The 24,123-nt window shown below is 47.7% G+C and overlaps 1 protein-coding gene across 1 annotated transcript in view; it reads right to left on the bottom strand.

Moving 5' to 3' along the window:
* Nucleotides 1-24,123, bottom strand: part of nlrx1 (NLR family member X1) — a 57,147-nt gene that overhangs the window by 11,500 nt on the left and 21,524 nt on the right. Inside the window, exons 2-7 of the mRNA XM_079246641.1 lie at nt 20,989-21,047; nt 9,461-9,573; nt 5,863-6,253; nt 3,289-3,520; nt 1,161-2,328; nt 258-291 (exon numbers count right to left, since the gene is read on the bottom strand). Of these exons, the coding sequence (XP_079102767.1) occupies nt 258-291; nt 1,161-2,328; nt 3,289-3,520; nt 5,863-6,253; nt 9,461-9,573; nt 20,989-21,005 (1,955 nt within the window). The 5' untranslated portion in view covers nt 21,006-21,047. The remainder of the gene's footprint in view (nt 1-257; nt 292-1,160; nt 2,329-3,288; nt 3,521-5,862; nt 6,254-9,460; nt 9,574-20,988; nt 21,048-24,123) is intronic.

The following is a 24,123-nucleotide window of genomic DNA, read 5'->3' as shown; positions in this document are numbered from 1 at the left end:
ACAGAGCATTCCACAGCTCTGTGTGGAGGCGTGGAATGCTGTAAGGCGACTCTCGCCGGCGCGACAGAATCAACGTGGCTGGAATGTTTATAACTGTTGTGCATTTGCATGTCATTATTATGCTACTATGTGTCTCGTAGTACTGTAGTACTTTTAGTTTATATTGTTTTTGTAAATGCTGTGATTTTGGCAGCTTAGACAAATTTTCTTTTCACATTTTAATTCTGTAGCTTTCTCTCCTGTCCTTTTTTCCTTACCTTCTCTTCCCTGCCAGGTTCAGTATTGCCATATCTGGACAACATATGTACTATATGACTGGATCTAATGAGATGGGCGGAGCCTCCATGACGTTTCTGAAGAGCTGAATTGAAGCTCGGTGGGCGGTTCCTACCGTCACCATCTTGGCAGGGGCATGTGTGTCGTCTCACCCGGAAAATACAAATATGGGCAAAGAGGTGGAGCTGAGAGGGGGGCTGTGAACGTCATGGTGGATGATTGACATCGAGCGAACTCTGAGCTTTCTGTAGCTAAGAGCTAACCGCGCTAACCCGGAGATAACAGGAGCTTGCCTCTATATTAGGACTGACGATCACAATAAAAACAATGATAAAAATATTCAGGCTATCAAGGGCAGCCATAAATATGACATAAATATGACATGTACCTTGACAGAGCAAATCAAGATACGGCACACAGATGGCTGTACTGTATGTTATGATGCTGGACAGGACAGGGTGAAGGACAGAAAGAGAGTGAAAAACACACTTTAGGTCACAAAAGCTAAACTAGAAAAGCGCTTGGAGAGCGCAAACCTCCGCCAAGGGCCATAGTTCTAAAACATTCCTGGATCACCACCAAAATCTAGTTCTTCCTTTTCACATTTCCTACAACTCCTGAAAAGTTCATGAAAATCCGTCCATAGCTTTTTGAGTTATCTTGAACACAAACAGACAAACGCCGGTAAAAACATCGTCCTTGGCCGAGGACTGAAGACTGAAACATGGCCGGGATGAATACTTCTTATCGGCACTGCATTCTTGGCTGAATGGATGCAGTCTTTGGGGTTAAAAAGGCACTAAAACAAAAAGTTAAAAGATTTCCTAATTTTCACTGTTAAACAAACGAGTAAACACAATGATGAATAAAAGGAAACCCCTTACCTTTGACAAGGTGCCTCCGAAGAGCTCGCGTGATCTGGGCCACGGTAGAGCTCTGAATGCTGCAGCCCAGTTCCTGGAGCAGGACACGGTTACCATAGTGCAACAACCCACCCATGAAAATGGGGTAAAGCTCAAAAGGCTTTTCTTCGCCATAGTGCTGGGGATGTGGTCCATGAACACCCAGAAGGCTTTTCTCCACTTGGTCCAGGACGTCCTCATTGTAGCTGTCCTCGGTGCGGAACATCTCAGCTGCCATGGTTCTGGCTATTTTGCCTCTGTTGTGGCTACTTATTGTTGAATAAAGCTTTGGAAAAAGCTTGAGGAGGTTAAATACGGCAAAGAGTCGGAGGGGGATGAACTTAGAGAGTATGTTCATGACAGCACTAACATCCTCACCTACCTGCCCAATGGCTGTGGACACCTGCGAGGTTAGCTTCTCTAGAGCCGATTTGTTCTCTCCTAAAACTACATAAAGAGCTGCGAGGTACTCCTGCATGGCTGGGACGGCAAACACATACCGCCTTTCATCATTCTCTCTGAATTCCTCTGGTGAATACTTCCTACTTTCTACACAAGGAGCCAAGAAGAAGTCCAGCACATCCGTCTGGAACATGGCTAACTGACGCAGCTCCTCATCCGTCTTGGTCTCGCCACCTACCCACTGCTCCAGTTCCCTTTCTGAGAAAGACGTGCGTTTGTGCGTCACGCCATCAAACGCAAGTTTACCAACTGTGCGGACAACATAGAGCATCAGCGAGTTTTGGTGCTCCTGAATGGGAACACTTGTTCCTGTTCCCATACCCAGAACCTCCCCACCAAAGTTAAGCCTGAGGAAACTGGTGTAAATGCCTGTCAGCGTGCGAATGGGAGCCTGAGCATTGGTGAAGTGGAGAAAGTGTAGAGTGGCACATGTGAGCCAGCAGTATGAGGGGAGAAAGCAGGCAGCAGCCAGCTGGCTTTCTCTCTGGAGGTTGAGGTAGAGCAGCTCTATCAGAGCCTGTGTCTCTTGGTTGGATGGAGCGTCTGTACTCTGCTGTATGAGGCGGCTGGTGAAGTACGCACGCTGCCGGTCTGGTTCGTTAAAGCCACAGATCTGTGCATAGCGACTCATGTACTTCTGAGGGATACGGTCCACAGCCGACAGTCTGGTGGTAATCACAATGCTGGCCTAAGAAGCAAAGTAAGAAGCAGAGGCAAAGGTAAACATATTGCATTGTATGTTGCTTAATTAAACTACTTTTAAAAGAATGTTGCATCACTAAAGACGGAGGAAAAAAGGATTGGATTTCATAATCTGAACATAACACAGTTTTTAAAAGTACTGCTAGTTTGGATTTACTAATTACCTAAAGAAGTTTGAAAGCAAATCTGAACACTGGCTGAGTGACTTGTTTTCAGGCCCAAACAAAGCGACTGTGCTGTTGTTCCTAGGACTTTTTATACTGCCAAGATATGGGAGGAGCCAAGGCAGGAGGCGGAGCCAAGGCAGGAGGAGGGACCAGGGCAGGAGGAGCCAAGACATAGGAGGAGCCAAGGCAGGAGGAAGGGCCAAGGCAGGAGGAGGGGCAGAGGCAGGAGGAGGAGCCAAGGCTGGAGGAGGAGCCAAGACATGACGAGGAGCCAAGGCAGGAAGAGCCAAGACATGAGAGGAGGAGCCAAAACATGACGAGGAGCCAAGGCAGGAGGAGGAGCCAAGGCAGGAAGAGCCAAGACATGAGAGGAGGAGCCAAGACATGGGAGGAGCCAAGACACGAGAAGGAGCCAAGGCAGGAGGAGGAGCCAAGGCAGGAAGAGCCAAGACATGGGAGGAGGAGCCAAGGCAGGAGCCAGGACATGGGAGGAGTCAAGACAGGAGGAGGAGCCAAGACATGGGAGGGGCCAAGGAAGGAGGCGGAGACAAGACAGGAGGAGGAGCCAAGGCAGGAGGAGGGGCCAGGGCAAGAGGAAGGGCCAAGGCAGGAGGAGGGGCAGAGGCAGGAGGAGGAGCCAAGACAGGGCTAGCTCTCTACATGACCTACCCTGGCTTTAAGCTGATGTATTCAATTATATATGAAATACCCAGAAGCATGACAAATTCAGCCCATAACAACGAGACATAGCGAAGCAGTGCTGATGGGTTATGTCTTACCTCAGGCAGCAGATACTTCCTCAGTAGGTTCACGACAAGTACAGCTGGAGACAGTGCCTCATTCGGATCACTGCAAAGCTCTGTGGATCCAATTCGGAAGTCTAATTTCATCTTTTCTATTCCATTGAACAGGAAGAGCACATCCTTGGCTTGGTCTCCCTCCCCACTAAGTAATGGATGGTTCTTCAGATGGAGATACTTTCTGCTCACCAGGTCCCTTAAGGAAGCTACCCTGTGTATGAGATGAGAATTCACTTAAAAATCAGTTTCTTGGTCAACAAAATCGACAAATCTCACAATGAAAACCAGTCTGTCTAAAACAGTTGCTATAAACAAGTTCTCTTCTACATTTAGCAGACATTTTTCTCCACACATGCATGTGACAGTGGGAACAATACAACAATCGATTCTAAAAGTAGAGGACGCCGTACACCAGTGCCCTGTACGTCCTCTGGACACTGAAAGCTCTGAAGGAGACCCGTCCTCTGGACACTGAAAGCTCTGAAGGAGACCCGTCCTCTGGACACTGAAAGCTGTGAAGGAGACCCGTCCTCTGGACACTGAAAGCTCTGAAGGAGACCCGTCCTCTGGACACTGAAAGCTCTGAAGGAGACCCGTCCTCTGGACACTGAAAGCTCTGAAGGAGACCCGTCCTCTGGACACTGAAAGCTCTGAAGGAGACCCGTCCTCTGGACACTGAAAGCTCTGAAGGAGACCCGTCCTCTGGACACTGAAAGCTCTGAAGGAGACCCGTCCTCTGGACACTGAAAGCTGTGAAGGAGACCCGTCCTCTGGACACTGAAAGCTCTGAAGGAGACCCGTCCTCTGGACACTGAAAGCTCTGAAGGAGACCCGTCCTCTGGACACTGAAAGCTCTGAAGGAGACCCGTCCTCTGGACACTGAAAGCTGTGAAGGAGACCCGTCCTCTGGACACTGAAAGCTGTGAAGGAGACCCGTCCTCTGGACACTGAAAGCTGTGAAGGAGACCCGTCCTCTGGACACTGAAAGCTCTGAAGGAGACCCGTCCTCTGGACACTGAAAGCTCTGAAGGAGACCCGTCCTCTGGACACTGAAAGCTCTGAAGGAGACCCGTCCTCTGGACACTGAAAGCTGTGAAGGAGACCCGTCCTCTGGACACTGAAAGCTCTGAAGGAGACCCGTCCTCTGGACACTGAAAGCTGTGAAGGAGACCCGTCCTCTGGACACTGAAAGCTGTGAAGGAGACCCGTCCTCTGGACACTGAAAGCTGTGAAGGAGACCCGTCCTCTGGACACTGAAAGCTGTGAAGGAGACCCGTCCTCTGGACACTGAAAGCTCTGAAGGAGACCCGTCCTCTGGACACTGAAAGCTGTGAAGGAGACCCGTCCTCTGGACACTGAAAGCTCTGAAGGAGACCCGTCCTCTGGACACTGAAAGCTCTGAAGGAGACCCGTCCTCTGGACACTGAAAGCTCTGAAGGAGACCCGTCCTCTGGACACTGAAAGCTGTGAAGGAGACCCGTCCTCTGGACACTGAAAGCTGTGAAGGAGACCCGTCCTCTGGACACTGAAAGCTGTGAAGGAGACCCGTCCTCTGGACACTGAAAGCTGTGAAGGAGACCCGTCCTCTGGACACTGAAAGCTGTGAAGGAGACCCGTCCTCTGGACACTGAAAGCTGTGAAGGAGACCCGTCCTCTGGACACTGAAAGCTGTGAAGGAGACCCGTCCTCTGGACACTGAAAGCTCTGAAGGAGACCCGTCCTCTGGACACTGAAAGCTGTGAAGGAGACCCGTCCTCTGGACACTGAAAGCTCTGAAGGAGACCCGTCCTCTGGACACTGAAAGCTCTGAAGGAGACCCGTCCTCTGGACACTGAAAGCTCTGAAGGAGACCCGTCCTCTGGACACTGAAAGCTGTGAAGGAGACCCGTCCTCTGGACACTGAAAGCTGTGAAGGAGACCCGTCCTCTGGACACTGAAAGCTGTGAAGGAGACCCGTCCTCTGGACACTGAAAGCTGTGAAGGAGACCCGTCCTCTGGACACTGAAAGCTGTGAAGGAGACCCGTCCTCTGGACACTGAAAGCTGTGAAGGAGACCCGTCCTCTGGACACTGAAAGCTGTGAAGGAGACCCGTCCTCTGGACACTGAAAGCTGTGAAGGAGACCCGTCCTCTGGACACTGAAAGCTGTGAAGGAGACCCGTCCTCTGGACACTGAAAGCTCTGAAGGAGACCCGTCCTCTGGACACTGAAAGCTGTGAAGGAGACCCGTCCTCTGGACACTGAAAGCTCGCTGTGATATACGTTGATCTTGTATCAGAAAGGAGTGAACCAACGTGTCGCAGCGTTTTGTTTGGTGCAGAGTCTGAAGAGGAAAGCCTGAGTTGGCTGAAAGCATTGTGACGATGAACGATGAGGACGTTGTTGAACCTGGGAATATAAAAGCTGCTTGTGTTGTGTCTATGGTCTCCTGCAGGCGAAACACAGAGTTCTTTAGAAAACAGACCTGTTCTTGTTCTGATCCGGTCCAGAAATGGGCTAAAGTATGTTTGGTCATTCTACCGGAACATAATGGGGTGATAGAGAGATATCTTACTTTGACAGCTGGCTGAAGTCTTCACAAGAGAAAGGAAGCAGAAGCTTGAAGTGGGCAAGCGTGGATCCAGTGCACCAATCCAGGACCAGCTTTCGGACCACTGTACTCTTCCCAGTTCCGATGGCCCCATACAGCAATACGTTGAGGCCCCGACCCTCTCCCCAGGCATCGCTGGGCTCAAACAGCTGCTCCACAGTCACCGGCCGGCTGGAGGGACTCTGACTTTTGAACGGCGAAATGAGCGGTCCTGCCCTCTCCTCATCCATCCTTTCCAGGATCAGGGGTTCCACGTGCATGGTCTCAGGACTGAAGTAGCTTCCAAACTGTTTCTCTTCCTTGGGAAGGTGACTGAACCACAGGAACAGCTTCTTCTTGTGGATTTCTAAAGGGTCTGTACGGACAGAGAAAAGCACTTAGTTCTGTTTCCTCTGACAGTCCGCGACAGGAAACTTCTGGGTCGTATCTACTGCAGAACCAGGCGTGTTCCCTGGTCCACGGGTCAAGCAGAAAGCATTCGCCTCCAACACGTCCCTGTCAACCCGCCACTAAACTTTATCTTTTCATTTGTTTGAAAGACATACTGAAACGTGTCTCCACTGTTTTCACGGTTTTGAACATTTTAACAAATGTCGAATTTGATACAAGCGACACAATTTTTAAAAGATGGATGAGAGCAAAAGAAAGACAGAAAATGGATGAAATTAGTGTTTGGTGGATCGTGTTGCTTGGCAGCGTGTCACATATCTGACGTGTTCCGGCAGGAGTCTTCCTCAGAAATGCTTGTGAGGAAGACTGCAGTCACCTGTTGGAACATGTCATGGTAAAACCAAACATTCTCCACCTCAACCTTTGCCTGAAAAAATCCTTTTTTAAAAATGCCAATATAAAGAATCTGCTGCAAGAAATCCTACTGCTGGGGTTGTACATGAAGCCAGGGTCAGCAGGTGTTTGTGGGATGAGCAGCAGAGAGGAATGTGTGGTTTGTGCAGTTCAGGAAGAATCTATCTGAAGAGGAGAAGTCCAGGTTAGAGTCTACATCTCCGGTCACACGTCCCTCATGTGGACAAAACTCAGACAGACCTGAGGTTGGATCATCAGACGTGTGTCCAGGTGCACCCGGCTATGACACCACAGCAGAACCCACCAAATTCCACAGATAATACCAAAGTCCCAAACCACCTCAAGCTGCTGCCGTCTGTAGATGTTTCCCCTCTTTAGCTCAGCTTTTAGATTGTAATTTTTATCTGTTGATTTATTTATTCATGTATTCATTTATTTATTGTTTTTTTTTTTGTTTACATTTTGTGTTCCTTAATTTTATGATAAATACGTACTTTTTATGTATTTACAAATAACGAGAATTGTTCTATTTATTGTTTTACTGAATTATTGGTTAATTTTTATTCTTTATTTTACTCTTTTTTTTTTTTTTATTTAGTTATTTTATCCAGTTTTTCTAACTTTATCTTTTTACATTTTTAGCTTCAGTATCTCCAAATGGGAACCCTCTGTGCCGGAGCCTGTTTGACGGCGGGGTCGTTGTGGTGGGGGTCGCCCTGGTGGGGTCGTTGTGGTGGGGGTCGCCCTGGCAGGGTAAATACCATAGTATAAATGACAAAAATCAGAAATCATTTTAAAAACATCCACTTTGTTACTCAGTCTGTGTCTATGAAGGATGATGTTCTTACCCGTTTAATGTGACTTCTGTTGTCGGACATCACTGGTCGGCTTCTCAACATGTAAGATGTAACTTGTGCTGAATTAATGTCCTTGACTTGCTGATCGGTGATGTTGCCGCCATTTTAATGATCCTTTCCTTCACTGTCTTAGCGGAGAGGTGCATGTCTTTGATTTTCTGTATGATCTCGGTTTTGTTTTTGAAGTCTGGAAATACGTGTCCTGATATGCTGATAACTGACTCCTTCATGTAGTCACCATCTGTGAACGGTTTTCTACGCTTTATTATCTCCCGGGTTGCAACTAAACTACAGCAGTAGTGGAGTTTGGAGATGCAATCCACTTAAATCTATTTTTGTGCTTCTCTAATTTCTCCAGAAGTAATGCAATCACACTTTTTTTGTCACTCCCAAGTGGCAAATGTAGCATGCCTTCCCAGGAAATGTCTTTCCACATGACTCTTTTTGTTATTTGACAACTTCTCGCTACAGAGCAAACATTCAGGCAATCCTTCCGCATTGGCAATGAATGCAAATGATTCGGTCCAAGAAACGTTGAATCCTCTGTTCTCCTCGGTTATTTTTCTTTTGTTCCCTTTGGGATCCATGTCCCATCACACAGCCGCCAGTTTGTTTACAACACCACCTACCTGGCATCCCGCCCTGCTGACAGATAGGCTACGTCTGTCGCAGGCTATGACGCAAATATTCCTTGAAAGAAATGTTAAAATTTTATGTTTATTCTACACATTTTTACAGCATTGGAAAATGTTAAGAATGTTTGTGTCATGTTTGTCCTCCTACAGAACCATATCAAAACAAAAATATATATCCCTCCCCCATCTTTGTCCATTTTCAAACATTTTTGAAAAAGCTCCAGGGAGCCACTAGGGCGGCGCTGAAGAGCTGCATGCGGCTCTGGAGCTGCGGGTTGCTGACCCCTGGACTGCAAAACAAGGCAAATCCCCCATAGACTCCCATGTTAAAAAGACCAACTTCCCAGCAGAAATAAACATGTTTACAGCAGATATAAACATGTTTACAGCAGAAATAAACATGTTTACAGCAGAAATAAACACGTTTACAGCAGAAATAAACATATGGGGGAGTGAATTTTTTTTCTAACTCGCCCATTTAAGAGTAATTAAATCTCGAAGTTCAGCATATTTAGGGGCGTGTCCTTCTGATTGACAGGTACCCAACCTCCCGCTTCAAGTCAGAAGAACGTAGAACAACCGTGGTTTTTAGCCGGTTAACAACGTGACTTAGCTTTAGCCCGCTTACCTCCGTTAGCTGGTTAGCTCGGGGTTAGCTTGGTTAGCTCTTAGCTACAGAAAGCTTGGAGTTCGCTCGATGTCAATCATCCACCATGACGCTCACAGTCCCCCTCTCAGCTCCACCTCTTTGCCCATATTTGTATTTTCTGAGCGAGACGACACGCATGCCCCTGCCAAGATGGTGATGGTAGGAACCGCCCACCGAGCTTCAATTCAGCTCTTCAGAAACCTGCGGGTGTCGTCACGGAGGCTCCGCCCATCTTTTATATAAAGTCTATGGTAAATACCCAAAGTAAAAAGCTGTACACATACAACTGAATTACATTGTTTTGGACGAGGCGTTGCAAACTAATTAAAAGTCAGTTGTTGCTCAAACTATGCATAGAATGGTGTATCTGACAGATAAGTGTGTCAGGACTGGGTATAAATGGAGGATCGACTCATGGCTTAATGTCTCCAGACAAAGATGGAGCCCATATCACTGTTTTGTGCAAACTTTATAACGATTGTCTAAAGTTATTCTCAGCAGAGTTTCTGTTATTGCTGCAGTTGCTACCATCGACTGTCCATGTAAATCAGATGATGGGATCCGATTTATACGTAGGAGTAGTGACAGACCGTGCAGATTTAAAGTGAGCTGTGCACCTGGATCAGAAGGCAAAGAACTGATGGTCCTGCAGTGAAAACTGGAGACTGGGCAGGCAGAAACCTCCATCATCCTCGTCCACCTCCAAAATGTGTGCAGTCCACGTAGCCGTCTGGAAAACACAAAGACATTGATACCGATGCAAGTTTAGTTAACTACTGGTGATTGTAGTAGCCACATGTCCGGCAAGGTTGGCAGATAGACAACATGCTCCTGTAGCAAACTCAGTCTGGACTGCAGCTACAACACGCTTATCACTTACAAAGAAAATAATAATCCTTCAGAAATTTACAAAAACTATCCTGATAAATGACATTTTCCCAGATTTCAGGAACCTCCACACTTCCTAAAGTGACTTGCTTTATCTGTCATCTTCTTGGTTCGATCTTCTGCTCTTACCAGGGTTTCTGGTTTGGTTCTGACATTCGGTATGCCAAAACGCAAAGCTCTCCACTTACCAGTTGATCTACTTCCTACCTATGGTCACAGCTGTGGGTTGTGACTGAAAGGCGAGAAAACGAATACAAGCTGTAGCACCCCGGAAGGAGAGGGGAATACCTTGGACACGTTGGAGGGATTGTGTCTTTCAGCTCCTGTCTGCAACATGAAGAGGAACTCTGGATAGTAAAATGTATTTCTTAACCTGTGATAAATATTCTAAACATACACAAGAGTGTCTGACTACGAATTTCTAATGAAAAGATCTTGCTGAGACTTAGCCGTGGAGAAGGCAATATCTCAACACAGACCACATAGACCCTGAGTCCATTAAGCGAAGATACAAAGTCAACACAAGGTTACAACCCGAGACATGTCTCCTCTTGACAACGCAATCCACAAAACCTTTCCACCTTTCGGATGTTACCTTCAGTCTCTGGAACTGTCAGTCGACTGAATAAGAAAGAGTTGCTCAGTTTATTGATAAGTCTCTCAGACATTCAGGTCCTGGTCCTTACTGAGACCCAGATTCACCTGAACACCTCGCTCATTCCGTCTAAACGGTGGAACTTTCCTGGCCCTTACTGAGACCCGGATTCAGCCGAACACCTCGCTCATTCCGCCTAAACGGTGGAACTTTCCTGGCCCTTACTGAGACCCGGATTCAGCCGAACACCTCGCTCATTCCTTCTAAACGGTGGAACTTTCCTGGCCCTTACTGAGACCCGGATTCAGCCGAACACCTCGCTCATTCCGTCTAAACGGTGGAACTTTCCTGGCCCTTACTGAGACCCGGATTCAGCCGAACACCTCGCTCATTCCGTCTAAACGGTGGAACTTTCCTGGCCCTTACTGAGACCCAGATTCACCTGAACACCTCGCTCATTCCTTCTAAACGGTGGAACTTTCCTGGCCCTTACTGAGACCCGGATTCAGCCGAACACCTCGCTCATTCCTTCTAAACGGTGGAACTTTCCTGGCCCTTACTGAGACCCGGATTCAGCCGAACACCTCGCTCATTCCTTCTAAACGGTGGAACTTTCCTGGCCCTTACTGAGACCCGGATTCAGCCGAACACCTCGCTCATTCCTTCTAAACGGTGGAACTTTCCTGGCCCTTACTGAGACCCAGATTCACCTGAACACCTCGCTCATTCCGTCTAAATGGTGGAACTTTCCTGGCCCTTACTGAGACCCAGATTCACCTGAACACCTCGCTCATTCCTTCTAAACGGTGGAACTTTCCTGGTCCTTACTGAGACCCGGATTCAGCCGAACACCTCGCTCATTCCTTCTAAACGGTGGAACTTTCCTGGCCCTTACTGAGACCCAGATTCACCTGAACACCTCGCTCATTCCTTCTAAACGGTGGAACTTTCCTGGCCCTTACTGAGACCCGGATTCAGCCGAACACCTCGCTCATTCCTTCTAAACGGTGGAACTTTCCTGGCCCTTACTGAGACCCAGATTCACCTGAACACCTCGCTCATTCCTTCTAAACGGTGGAACTTTCCTGGCCCTTACTGAGACCCAGATTCACCTGAACACCTCGCTCATTCCTTCTAAACGGTGGAACTTTCCTGGCCCTTACTGAGACCCAGATTCACCTGAACACCTCGCTCATTCCTTCTAAACGGTGGAACTTTCCTGGCCCTTACTGAGACCCGGATTCAGCCGAACACCTCGCTCATTCCTTCTAAACGGTGGAACTTTCCTGGCCCTTACTGAGACCCAGATTCACCTGAACACCTCGCTCATTCCTTCTAAACGGTGGAACTTTCCTGGCCCTTACTGAGACCCAGATTCACCTGAACACCTCGCTCATTCCGTCTAAACGGTGGAACTTTCCTGGCCCTTACTGAGACCCAGATTCACCTGAACACCTCGCTCATTCCTTCTAAACGGTGGAACTTTCCTGGCCCTTACTGAGACCCAGATTCACCTGAACACCTCGCTCATTCCTTCTAAACGGTGGAACTTTCCTGGCCCTTACTGAGACCCAGATTCACCTGAACACCTCGCTCATTCCTTCTAAACGGTGGAACTTTCCTGGCCCTTACTGAGACCCGGATTCACCTGAACACCTCGCTCATTCCTTCTAAACGGTGGAACTTTCCTGGCCCTTACTGAGACCCGGATTCAGCCGAACACCTCGCTCATTCCTTCTAAATGGTGGAACTTTCCTGGCCCTTACTGAGACCCAGATTCACCTGAACACCTCGCTCATTCCTTCTAAACGGTGGAACTTTCCTGGCCCTTACTGAGACCCGGATTCACCTGAACACCTCGCTCATTCCTTCTAAACGGTGGAACTTTCCTGGCCCTTACTGAGACCCGGATTCAGCCGAACACCTCGCTCATTCCTTCTAAACAGTGGAACTTTCCTGGCCCTTACTGAGACCCAGATTCACCTGAACACCTCGCTCATTCCTTCTAAACGGTGGAACTTTCCTGGCCCTTACTGAGACCCAGATTCACCTGAACACCTCGCTCATTCCTTCTAAACAGTGGAACTTTCCTGGCCCTTACTGAGACCCGGATTCACCCGAACACCTCGCTCATTCCTTCTAAACAGTGGAACTTTCCTGGCCCTTACTGAGACCCGGATTCACCTGAACACCTCGCTCATTCCTTCTAAACGGTGGAACTTTCCTGGCCCTTACTGAGACCCGGATTCAGCCGAACACCTCGCTCATTCCTTCTAAACGGTGGAACTTTCCTGGCCCTTACTGAGACCCGGATTCAGCCGAACACCTCGCTCATTCCTTCTAAACGGTGGAACTTTCCTGGCCCTTACTGAGACCCGGATTCACCCGAACACCTCGCTCATTCCTTCTAAACGGTGGAACTTTCCTGGCCCTTACTGAGACCCGGATTCAGCCGAACACCTCGCTCATTCCTTCTAAACGGTGGAACTTTCCTGGCCCTTACTGAGACCCGGATTCACCTGAACACCTCGCTCATTCTGTCTAAATGGTGGAACTTTCCTGGCCCTTACTGAGACCCGGATTTAGCCGAACACCTCGCTCATTCCTTCTAAACGGTGGAACTTTCCTGGCCCTTACTGAGACCCGGATTCAGCCGAACACCTCGCTCATTCCGTCTAAACGGTGGAACTTTCCTGGTCCTTACTGAGACCCGGATTCAGCCGAACACCTCGCTCATTCCGTCTAAACGGTGGAACTTTCCTGGCCCTTACTGAGACCCAGATTCACCTGAACACCTCGCTCATTCCGTCTAAACGGTGGAACTTTCCTGGTCCTTACTGAGACCCAGATTCACCTGAACACCTTGCTCATTCCTTCTAAACGGTGGAACTTTCCTGGCCCTTACTGAGACCCGGATTCAGCCGAACACCTCGCTCATTCCTTCTAAACGGTGGAACTTTCCTGGCCCTTACTGAGACCCGGATTCAGCCGAACACCTCGCTCATTCCGTCTAAACGGTGGAACTTTCCTGGCCCTTACTGAGACCCAGATTCACCTGAACACCTCGCTCATTCCTTCTAAACGGTGGAACTTTCCTGGTCCTTACTGAGACCCGGATTCAGCCGAACACCTCGCTCATTCCTTCTAAACGGTGGAACTTTCCTGGCCCTTACTGAGACCCGGATTCAGCCGAACACCTCGCTCATTCCTTCTAAACGGTGGAACTTTCCTGGTCCTTACTGAGACCCGGATTCAGCCGAACACCTCGCTCATTCCGTCTAAAACACGGAGCTCTAATGTCAACACCAGTATCAAGACGGTTATCAACACTAGTATCAAGACCATTATTAACACCAGTATCAATACCAATGTCATTGCTAGTATCAACACCGTTATAAACATCTGTATCAAAAACAATGTCAACACCTGTAACAACACCGTTATCAACACCAGTAACAATACCAATGTCATCACCAGTATCAACACCATTATCAACACCAGTATCATTAACTGGTGTTCCAGTATTATTATTATGATTCCAGTTAATACTGGAATCATTTCCAGTATTAACACCAGTGTCATGACCAGTATCATTACCAGTATTAAAACCAATGTCAACACCAGCATCATTTCCAGTATTAACACCAGTGTCATCGCCAGCATCATTACCAGTCTTAACATCAGTGTCATAACCAGTATCATTACCAGTATTAACACCAGTGTCATCACCAGTATCATTACCAGTAATAACACCAGTATCATGAACTGAATCATTACCAGTAATAACACCAGTATCATGAACTGAATCATTACCAGTATTAACACCAGTGTCATCACCAGTATCATTACCAGTATTAACACCAGTCTCATGACCAGTATCATTACCAGTATTAAAACCAATGTCATCACCAGCATCATTACCAGTATTAACACCAGTGTCATCACCAGTATCATTACCAGTATTAACACCAGTCTCATGACCAGTATCATTACCAGTATTAAAACCAATGTCATCACCAGCATCATTACCAGTATTAACACCAGTGTCATCATGTGTCATAACCAGTATCATTATCAGTATTAACACCAGTGTCATCACCAGAATCATTTTCGACAGGCTAAGCGACATGCAGCTTCGGCTGTTGGCAAAAACTCGGGCATGGGAGGAGTTTGGCGAGGCCATGGAGAAAGACTTCCGGATGGCTTCAAGGAGATACTGATCCACCATCCGGCGGCTCAGGAGGGGGAAGCAGTGCTCCATCAACACTGTGTACAGTGGAGGTGGGGAGCTGCTGACCTCAACTTGGGACGTAGTGGGTTGGTGGGGGGAATACTTCGAAGACTTCCTCAATCCTACCAACACGTCTTCCGATGAGGAAGCAGAGCTGGGGGACTCAGGGGTGGACTCTCCTATCTCTGGGGCTGAAGTCACTGAGGTGGTCAAAAAGCTCCTTGGCGGCAAGGCCCCGGGGGTGGACGAGATCCGTCCGGAGTTCCTTAAGGCTCTGGATGCTGTGGGGCTGTCCTGGCTGACACGCCTCTGCAGCATCGCGTGGACATCGGGGACAGTGCCGCTGGACTGGCAGACTGGGGTGGTGGTCCCCCTTTTTAAGAAGGGGGACCGGAGGGTGTGTTCCAATTACAGGGGAATCACACTCCTTAGCCTCCCTGGTAAGGTCTATTCAGGGGTCCTGGAGAGGAGGGTCCACCGGATAGTCGAATCTCGGATTGAGGAGGAGCAGTGTGGTTTTCATCCTGGTCGCGGAACAGTGGACCAGCTCTATACCCTCTTTGGGGTCCTGGAGGGGGCATGGGAGTTTGCCCAACCAGTCTACATGTGCTTTGTGGACCTGGAGAAGGCGTTCGACCGTGTCCCCCGGGGGCTCCTGTGGGGGGTACTCCGGGTGTATGGGGTACCAGACCCCCTTGTATGAGCTGTCCGGTCCCTGTACGACAGGTGTCAGAGCTTAGTCCGCATTGCCGGGATTAAGTCGAATTAGTTTCCGGTGAGGGTTGGACTCCACCAAGGCTGCCCTTTATCACCAATTCTGTTCATAACTTATATGGACAGAATTTCTAGGTGCAGCCGAGGTGTTGAGGGGATCCAGCTTGGTGGCCTCAGGATTGGGTCTCTGCTTTTTACAGATGACGTGGTCCTGTTGGCTTCATCTGGCGCTGACCTCCAGCTCTCACTTGAGCGATTCGCGGCCGAGTGTGAAGCGGCTGGTATGAGAATCAGCACCTCCAAATCTGAGACCATGGTCCTCAGCCGGAATAGGGTGGATTGCCCTCTCCGGGTCGGGAGTCAGGTCCTGCCTCAAGTGGAGGAGTTTAAATATCTTGGGGTCTTGTTCACGAGTGATGGAAGGATGGAGCGTGAGATCGACAGACGGATCGGTGCGGCGTCTGCAGTAATGCGGACTCTGCACCGGTCTGTCGTGGCGAAGAAGGAGCTGAGCCAGAAGGCGAAGCTCTCGATTTACCAGTCGATCTACGTTCCTACCCTCACCTATGGTCATGAGCTGTGGGTCGTGACCGAAGGAAGGAGATCTCGTATACAGGCGGCTGAAATGGGTTTCCTCCGCAGGGTGGCCGGGCTCTCCCTTAGAGATAGGGTGAGGAGCTCGGTCATCCGGGAGGAGATCAGAGTAGAGGTGCTGCTCCTCCGCATCGAGAGGAACCAGTTGAGAAAGACCCAGGACACACTGGTGGGATTATATCTCTCGGCTGGCCTGCCAACGCCTTGGGATCCCCCCGCAGAGTTGGCAAATGTGACTGGGGAGAGGGAAGTCTGGGCTTCCCTGCTTAGGCTGCTGCCCCCACAACCCAACCCTAAGCAGCAGAAGATGGCTGGATGGAGTTTTCTTAGCGATACATAAGGCAGTCAGAACAATACATGCAGTGTTAATTTCCATGTTAGTATCACCCAAGTGACCAAGTATGCTAATAGAGGCAGAAGCTGGGATTCTAACATTTAAGCCATGTTGATAAATCTCTGCACACCTCAAGACGGAAGTTTTGCACTGGTGAAAAGGACCACACAGCATGCATGTAGTCATCTGGTCTGTTATCTGTGCACTGCGAACACAGGTGTGAACACTGATTCCATTTTGTGAAGTGAAAATGTCAAATGATATAAATGTTAGTTAAAAATGATATCCTCCATGTGCTTTATTCCTTGGTTGCTCCATTGAGAAAAGTTCAGCAGTGTTTTTTTTTTTTTATTTTGTAGGATACCAGGTTTGTTCCAGATAGGTGTATATTTACATGGGAAGAGTGGTGACTTAGTTATTTTAAGGAATTTCCACCAGGCTGTCAGAGATTAACTAATATTGATGCCTTTATAACTATTATGATGTTTGATAATTTAGCTAATAAAGGGCAAGATTTTGATTTCTAGTTCCTTTTCATATTTCCAACAGCTCTTAAAAATTTCATGAAAATCCATCTATAACATTTCTGGTGGAATAGTGGTTAGCATTGTGGCTTCACAGTAATAAGGTTGCTGGTTTGATCCTCAGCTGGGGCGGGGGTTTGGACAGTGGCCTTTCTGTGTGGAGTTTGCATGTTTGCCTGCATGTTGCATGTTGTTGTTCTCTCCGGGTTAAAAAAAAATGCATGCCCTCATCTAAACTGTCATTTTATGTCAGTTCAATGAGTGACCTTCCTTAATAAACCAACCATGATGCCTTATCAACCAAAAAATGGATGGGTTTAATTTCATTAGGTTGAGTAAGAAACACACAATAATAGCAAAAATGTTGATTCCAGAGGATTTCCTCATTTTAACAGCTTGGGAATCCAAGCTGTTAAACCCATCATTCCAGATGTAAAACACCGCATTGAAGAAAGCAACCATCTTCTCAATACTTCTAAAACCTGTCAACTGCTTATGGATTTTAGTTGCCCGTTGTCTTTTATGATTCTCAGGTATAAATGGTGGATAAATGTAAGTTCTTGGGTGTCACTCTCTCCAAAGATCTGAGCTGGCCGTTAAAACACTAGTGTTAAAACACTAGTAACATTGCTAAAAAGACTCGCCAGCGTCTCTGCCTTGTATGAAAATTCAGGGAATTTAGTCAAAACTATTCTTTTAAACGTTTATCGGTCTGGCATTGAAAGCAGTCTTACCAGCTCTAACACGGTGTGGTTTGGAAATGTCACTGTGAAAGAAAAGAAAACGCTAAACAGACTGGTTGGCTCTTTCACAGGACAACAGGCTGCGACCTGCCAGTCCCGGAGGACATTTATAAATCCAGACTTTTAACAAGAGCTTTACAGATCATTAATGATCCCTCTGGCCATCCTGCTACCGAGATGTTTGATCTCCTGCCCTCAACAAGACGGTGCTAATAAACGTACTACATCTCGTCACACATGAAGTTTCTTTCCACAAGTTGTTAATGACTTTAAACAATGCACTTCGAAATACCTACGACATGCACCTTAGGGCGGGTTGAAGAGTCCCTGGGGACTGCGGGTCTGTGGTGGGCCCCTGTGAGGGGATCTTGGCTGCCCCACTACTGTGGTTGCTGGGTTTCCAGCTCTGAGGGGGGGCATTGGGTGGGTCAGTGGTTGGGGTTGCCACGCAGCGGAGGGGCGAGGCCATTGGCGAAGGCTGGGTCGGTGGGTTCTGGCTCTGTGGCGGGCGCAAGCGCCACTGCGGTATGAGCTGGGCGGGGGTCCTGGGCTCCGGTGCCTGGGGCTGTCCCCTATCTCTTGGGGGGGTTGGCCTCCGCTGTGGGGGCTGGGCTGACCTGGATCTGCCACTGCGGTTGGGGGCAGGTACGGTTGTGGCCCCGGGACAAATACGGTTGGGATCGGTGCATGTCTGTGTGTGTACATGTGTGTATGGGGTATGGATGGAGGACAGTCGTGGTGCGTGAGCGTAGGGGAGTGTGGTGGTGCAAGTGGATGGGGGGGTAGGGGTGTATGTATGAGGGAGTGTGGGGGTGTAAGTGGATGGGGGGGTAAAGGGAGATGTATGGTGGAGTGTTGTGATACATGGTTATAGGGTAGGCGTGTGTGCTGGTGGAGTGTGGGGGGCATATGTGCAGTGAACTTATTGGGTTGTCAGCGAAGAGGGACTGCAACATGTCTCCGGGTGGGGAGTGTTCTGGGTGGGTGGGGACAGTGGACCTTTGGTCTGAGGTCCCCTTCTTCCGCCCCTACCCCTCCTTGCCTTCCTGCCGCCCTTTGTATGTGGCTGATTGGTGCCTCCTGGGGCCGGCGGTCACTCCTTGGTTGGCATTGGTGAGGGCTCTGGCTGTTGGGGCGGCTGCTCCTGCTTGTCCTGGCCTCGGGGGCCCTGGGAATGGGGGCTTGCCTAGTGCCGAGGGCAGCTCACCTTCTGGAGGGAGTCACTTCCCTCTGGTCCTAAATCCCCTTCCGTTTCCCCACTCTCCACCACACACAGGTAGGGTGTTGGGAGGTGTGCACGGTGTGCACCCAGTACTGGCCCACCTCCCAGTTTTAATTACACTTCGTCACCATATCACAAAAAACACACTGACATGGACATGTTTTGGGGAGCGGGCCATGCAGTGTATGGTGGGCGGGGCCGCTTAGGCAGTCCCTCTCCCAAGATGGTGGGGTTACTGCCCCTCAATTTTAATTACAAACATCACACACTTCACAATCATTAGCGCGGAGGAGGGAAGGGGAGCCGGGGCTTTGCTGGGGGGTGCGGTGGGGGGTAAGAGTGCTGCCCAGTAGATCTGGGTCTAAGCTGGCCTGGCTGAGGGGAGAACGCCGCTGGCTCTGGGGGTTGCTGTGTCGGCTGTGTCTGGGGAATGGCGGGGGGGGCGCTGGAGGTGGTGGGCAGTAGCCATGGGGCGCTGATCAGGGCCTTACTGGTCTCTGTTCCCCCAGGGACGTCCCACACGGGACATGTTGGGAAGGAAAGATGAGGGCGTGTGGGAGCGAATGGATTAAGTTGCGGATGGAATGTTAGAGAGTAGAGGGGGGAGGTGTGTATGGGTAAAGTGGAAGTGGGTGCAATCATCCTGTGCTTCGGGGGGGGAGTTGTCGGCTACCTGAGTCTCAGGGTCCTCCTAGCCTGCTCCATGCATTTGGCTGGGCGGGTCACATATGGGCGGAGTCACAAGGTGTGGGCGGGGTCGCACGGTATGGGTGGGTTATATTGTATGGGCCGAGCCATATTTTGTGGGCGGGGTCACATTGGCATGATCACTCTTCTCTGAACACGTTCCACTCTATATGTTCTGCATGTGACACAGTCACTGGGTTGTGTGCAGGTTTATTCACTAACAGCAGCTGGTTTTCTTTGTCTTTCATTTATATTTAACCAGACAGTTGATGGTGCTCCTGACAGTTGATAGTCTAGTCCTCTGCAGGGGAAAACTAAGCTAAGATTGGCCTGTTTGTGTATATGTGTGTGAATGTGTATGTACATGCGTTTATATAGGTGAATGCATCTGGGTGTATATGTGTATGTTTATGCAAATGTCTGGTTTTTTTCTTTCTTTCTCTTTCTATCTCTCTCTTTTCCTCTCTCTCTCTGTTGTATTTTCTTTCTCTTTCCCTTTGTCTTTCTGTCTCTCTTCTATCTTCTCCGGTCTGGTCCAGCAGTAGAAACTCTGGATTACAATTATACAAAATACACAGAGAAATAAAATCAGAATTCAGAAAATCAAGGGGATCATCATACCAGTAAAACTCCCTTTGGCAAAGTAAATTTGCTCAGCAGAACACAGCATCCAGACCATAATTCTGTGGCTTAAATGTTGGACAAGCTACGCCAAAAAAAAAAAAAAAAAATAGGCACTTTATCGTTTTAGGTACCCACGTGTGTTTTGTATGTTTTGAGCTCTTACAGCTGTTTTTCCAATGTGGTTTTTCCTGTACTACAAATAAACTGAACTGAGAAGTGTTTAACATCTGCATCATACATGCAGAATCGGACGAGACTAGATTTATTAGGAGGAGAAATTCACATTGTCACAGCAGCTAGGAAAGTTGAAACACACATTGTAAAATATGAAGAAACATATAAAAATATAAGTGAGTTCTGTAGTGAATGCCTATGAGGAAAACAGAATAAAGTGACTTCAGTACAGAATTATTATTGCATGTTATGATCAGGCGTTGTAGCAGTTATCACGATATATGTGGGAGTAGGTTGCACTGTTCAAGGAACCACGTTATCCCACAGTGGATAGTGTAGTTGTTAACTGTATACACATATATATATATATATATATATATATATATATATATATATATATATATATTTATACACACACATATATCTGGTTTCCTGTGAGCATGGTAAAGCCTGAAGCAACAGGGAGGAAGGACCTGCGGTAGTCTTCCTCAGACAGCGTGGATGTTGACTGTTGCTACGGAGCTGCACGGTGCTGGGTATGGGGTGAGAGGAGGAACCCAAATGCAGGCAGATTCATGGTACGATATCCACAAAACTCAAAAGAATAAAAAGGAACAAACACACGGAAAGAACTGAAACTGGTGAAAAGAGACAACGGGCACCAAAAGAAAAAGCTGGAGGGTAAATACTGAGGCACTAATGACGGGGAGTCGGGAGTGAAAGCTAACTCCAATACAGAAGAGCCGGTCTCAGGAAACACAAGACTTGAGAAAAAAAACAAGAACTAAATCAAAACCACAGATCATGGCACCAACCTGTTCTGTAAATTCATCCTCCAGCTTGCCGACTCCTGCCCGAGTCCTCTGTCTACAATCTAGAACAGAAATGAAGAGAAAATCAGTGTTTGACCAGTAATAAAGTAGCGGCCGTTTCTACCAGTTTCATGACACGGGAGGAGAATGCAGCAGTAAGAAGATCCGCCTGCATCGCCGACAGGAACGCTTTGCTTCACACATAACATGCACTGGTTGTCACAGCAAGTACATCCTCATTTTCACTATTCCAGCCCACTACAATCTCATGTAACGGCATGTTTTCTTGCCTCTGGTGGAGACTGAATAGTTTGTACAAGTTTAATTTGTTGGAGTGTGAAAACAGGCCAGGACATGCATGAAACATGCATGCATACGCAAGCATAGGAAAGAAAGCAAGTTCAAACTGCAGGATTTACAAAAAGCAGAGAACTGAAGCCATTTTCACAGTGGTCCTTGTCAGCCTCTGCTGTTTTCGAAGATATTTACAGATAACTGCCTTATTTTTCCTGCTGAAGCTGCTTTTACCGGTACTTCAGCTGTCGAGTAGCTTAACCTGCAGCAGGGAATCTTATTGATCATGTCCCACTCATATGTAAGTCGCTTTGGATAAAAGCGTCTGCTACATGACTGAAGAATAGAATAGAATAGAATAGAATAGAATAGAATATCCTGTAAGATGAAAAGGATGATTGATTTTCAATCCACCCTGATTGACAATCATCTTCAGTAGACTGTGGCAGCTTACAGTGGGAACTGGTGGTAAGATCATTACAAGCACGCTGTTGGGGCTTTGTGTATTTGTACTAGTTGTATTATTAAAAGTAGCTTTTAATAATACTTTTAGTACTTTGTGCTTTTAACAGTACTGCCCTGCCATGTTGTGGAAGCATTTAATGCAAAATGATGACATTGCATGTACAAAAATGTTTTATTTATTGCTCTTTTATTGCAATGACGTCTTGGGATTGTCATTTTACACAATCAGAAATCACTTTTGGGATACATTGGTACCTACATTTCATAAAATGACATCAGAACCGAATGAAAATAATAGATTACCATCAGATATGTATTTGGCTAACATTAGCCTCCAGTTAAAACGAGGAAAAGACCCCACACTTCTGTCCAGCAACACAGTAATATCACTCAAACAATCTGAAAATCCTGTCTAAAGCTCTACTGACACGACTAGATAAGATGAGTCCTTCCATAATACATCCTGACCAAAGAGGCTGAAAAGGGTCTCAACCTAGCATTTATCAATACAGCGTATTCACACAAGGCCAGTTGACACAAACAACACGGCACAGAGCAAACAATAAAATAAAGAAATGAAAATGAAAAAAAAGAGTCTAATGCTAGGTCAAATGCAAATTAATAAAAATAAGTCTTTCGGCAGTTTTTAGGAATGAATAGTGAGAGGTCAGTGTTTGGTCCGTACCTTGGCTTCTGGGCCACGGTTTCAGTTCAGTTTCATACGTACTTTGTGCATTAAGAGAACTTTTTCTTTAATTCCCAAATTATATATTTATTTTGCCACAAAAACAAAATTTCCCAGCAGGAATTAGGGTTGCAGAGTTTACGGGTACCAGTATGATGGTGCGCCATACGAGGAATACTGAAAATGGTCCACTACCTGCATTTAAAAACAAACTACTTTTTTTTTTTTTTTTTTTTATGCAAAAAAATCGTAAATTGGAGCCTGTGTCTTTATGCATGCCGAGACCAGCAAGTTATGTACTCGAGGTGTAACACGAGCAGACTCCCGGTTGAAGAGGGAAAAAAACAAGTCGCTTTGCAGACTGACAGACCGGTTTGAATCCTGCACCTTAAATAATGATGAAGCCAGTCTATGGAGTTTATTGTCTAACATGCCATTTCATGCTTCATGCATCATGGAAAACACAAAGAAATGTAAATGATGACGCCCGCAAGCTGAGGCCCATCGATGTGACGGTTGAGCAGCTGCAGATCGGCGAAGGTGCAGCTTCTGTTCAGGAGCCTCAAAAGTCTGAACATTATGCTAAACAGGGATGGCGGCTATAGAAAAGCCCGTACATGCTGACAAGATTTGTGCCTGAAGTACGGTTTGGGTTTAAACTGATAAAAGAGAACCACTTCACCCCAAGGCGCAGCAGTGCAGCGATGCTACAGAATGTCTTGCTGAGCAGCGCCAGGTCACTGGCAGCAAGTTCTTGCAGCTCCTGATCTGTTATTTGTTTTTTCAGACATTTTAGACATTTTTTTTTTTATCATCTGTTGTTCTTTTTTAAGTGTTTCTATTAGTATCTTTTTTGTCTTCTGTGTTTTTGTTTTGTTTTTTGCAATGTGTGCCGAGTCCAGAGTTTGTGTGTAAACAAAAGAGCGACTGTTGGAGCTAGCGAAGATGGGTCATGGATACGGAAAAAAACATCTAATTCCAGCTGAACTGAGGAGGCCGATTCGTGGATGCAGAGCTGGAGTGATGAGGACAGCTAAAAGAAATGAGAACAGGAACAAGCCATTTCTACCACACATTATAATGGGAAATGCCAACTCTTCATCTTCATCTTCATCTTCATCTTCTGCCGCTTATCCGGGATCGGGTTGCGGGGGCAGCAGCCTAAGCAGGGACGCCCAAACTTCCCTCTCCCCAACAACATTTGCCAACTCTGCGGGGGGATCCCGAGGCGAGAGATATAATCCCTCCAGCGTGTCCTGGGTCTTCCCCGGGGTCTCCTCCCAGAGGGACGTGCCTGGAACACCTCACCAGGGAGGTCCAGGAGGCATCCTGACCAGATGCCCGAGCCACCTCAACTGGTTCCTCTCGATGCGGAGGAGCAGCGGCTCTACTCTGATCTCCTCCCGGATGACCGAGCTCCTCCCCCTATCTCTAAGGGAGAGCCCGGCCACCCTGCGGAGGAAACCCATTTCAGCCGCCTGTATACGAGATCTCCTTCTTTCGGTTACGACCCACAGCTCATGACCATAGGTGAGGGTAGGAACGTAGATTGACTGGTAAATCGAGAGCTTCGCCTTCTAGCTCAGCTCCTTCTTCACCACGACAGACCGGCGCAGAGTCCGCATTACTGCAGACGCCGCACCGATCCGTCTGTCCATCTCACGCTCCATCCTTCCCTCACTCGTGAACAAGAC

Source organism: Telmatherina bonti (genome assembly GCF_933228915.1).
Source record: "Telmatherina bonti genome assembly, chromosome: 9".
Taxonomy (NCBI): domain Eukaryota; kingdom Metazoa; phylum Chordata; class Actinopteri; order Atheriniformes; family Telmatherinidae; genus Telmatherina; species Telmatherina bonti.
This window is presented reverse-complemented; position numbering and strand designations above follow the sequence as displayed.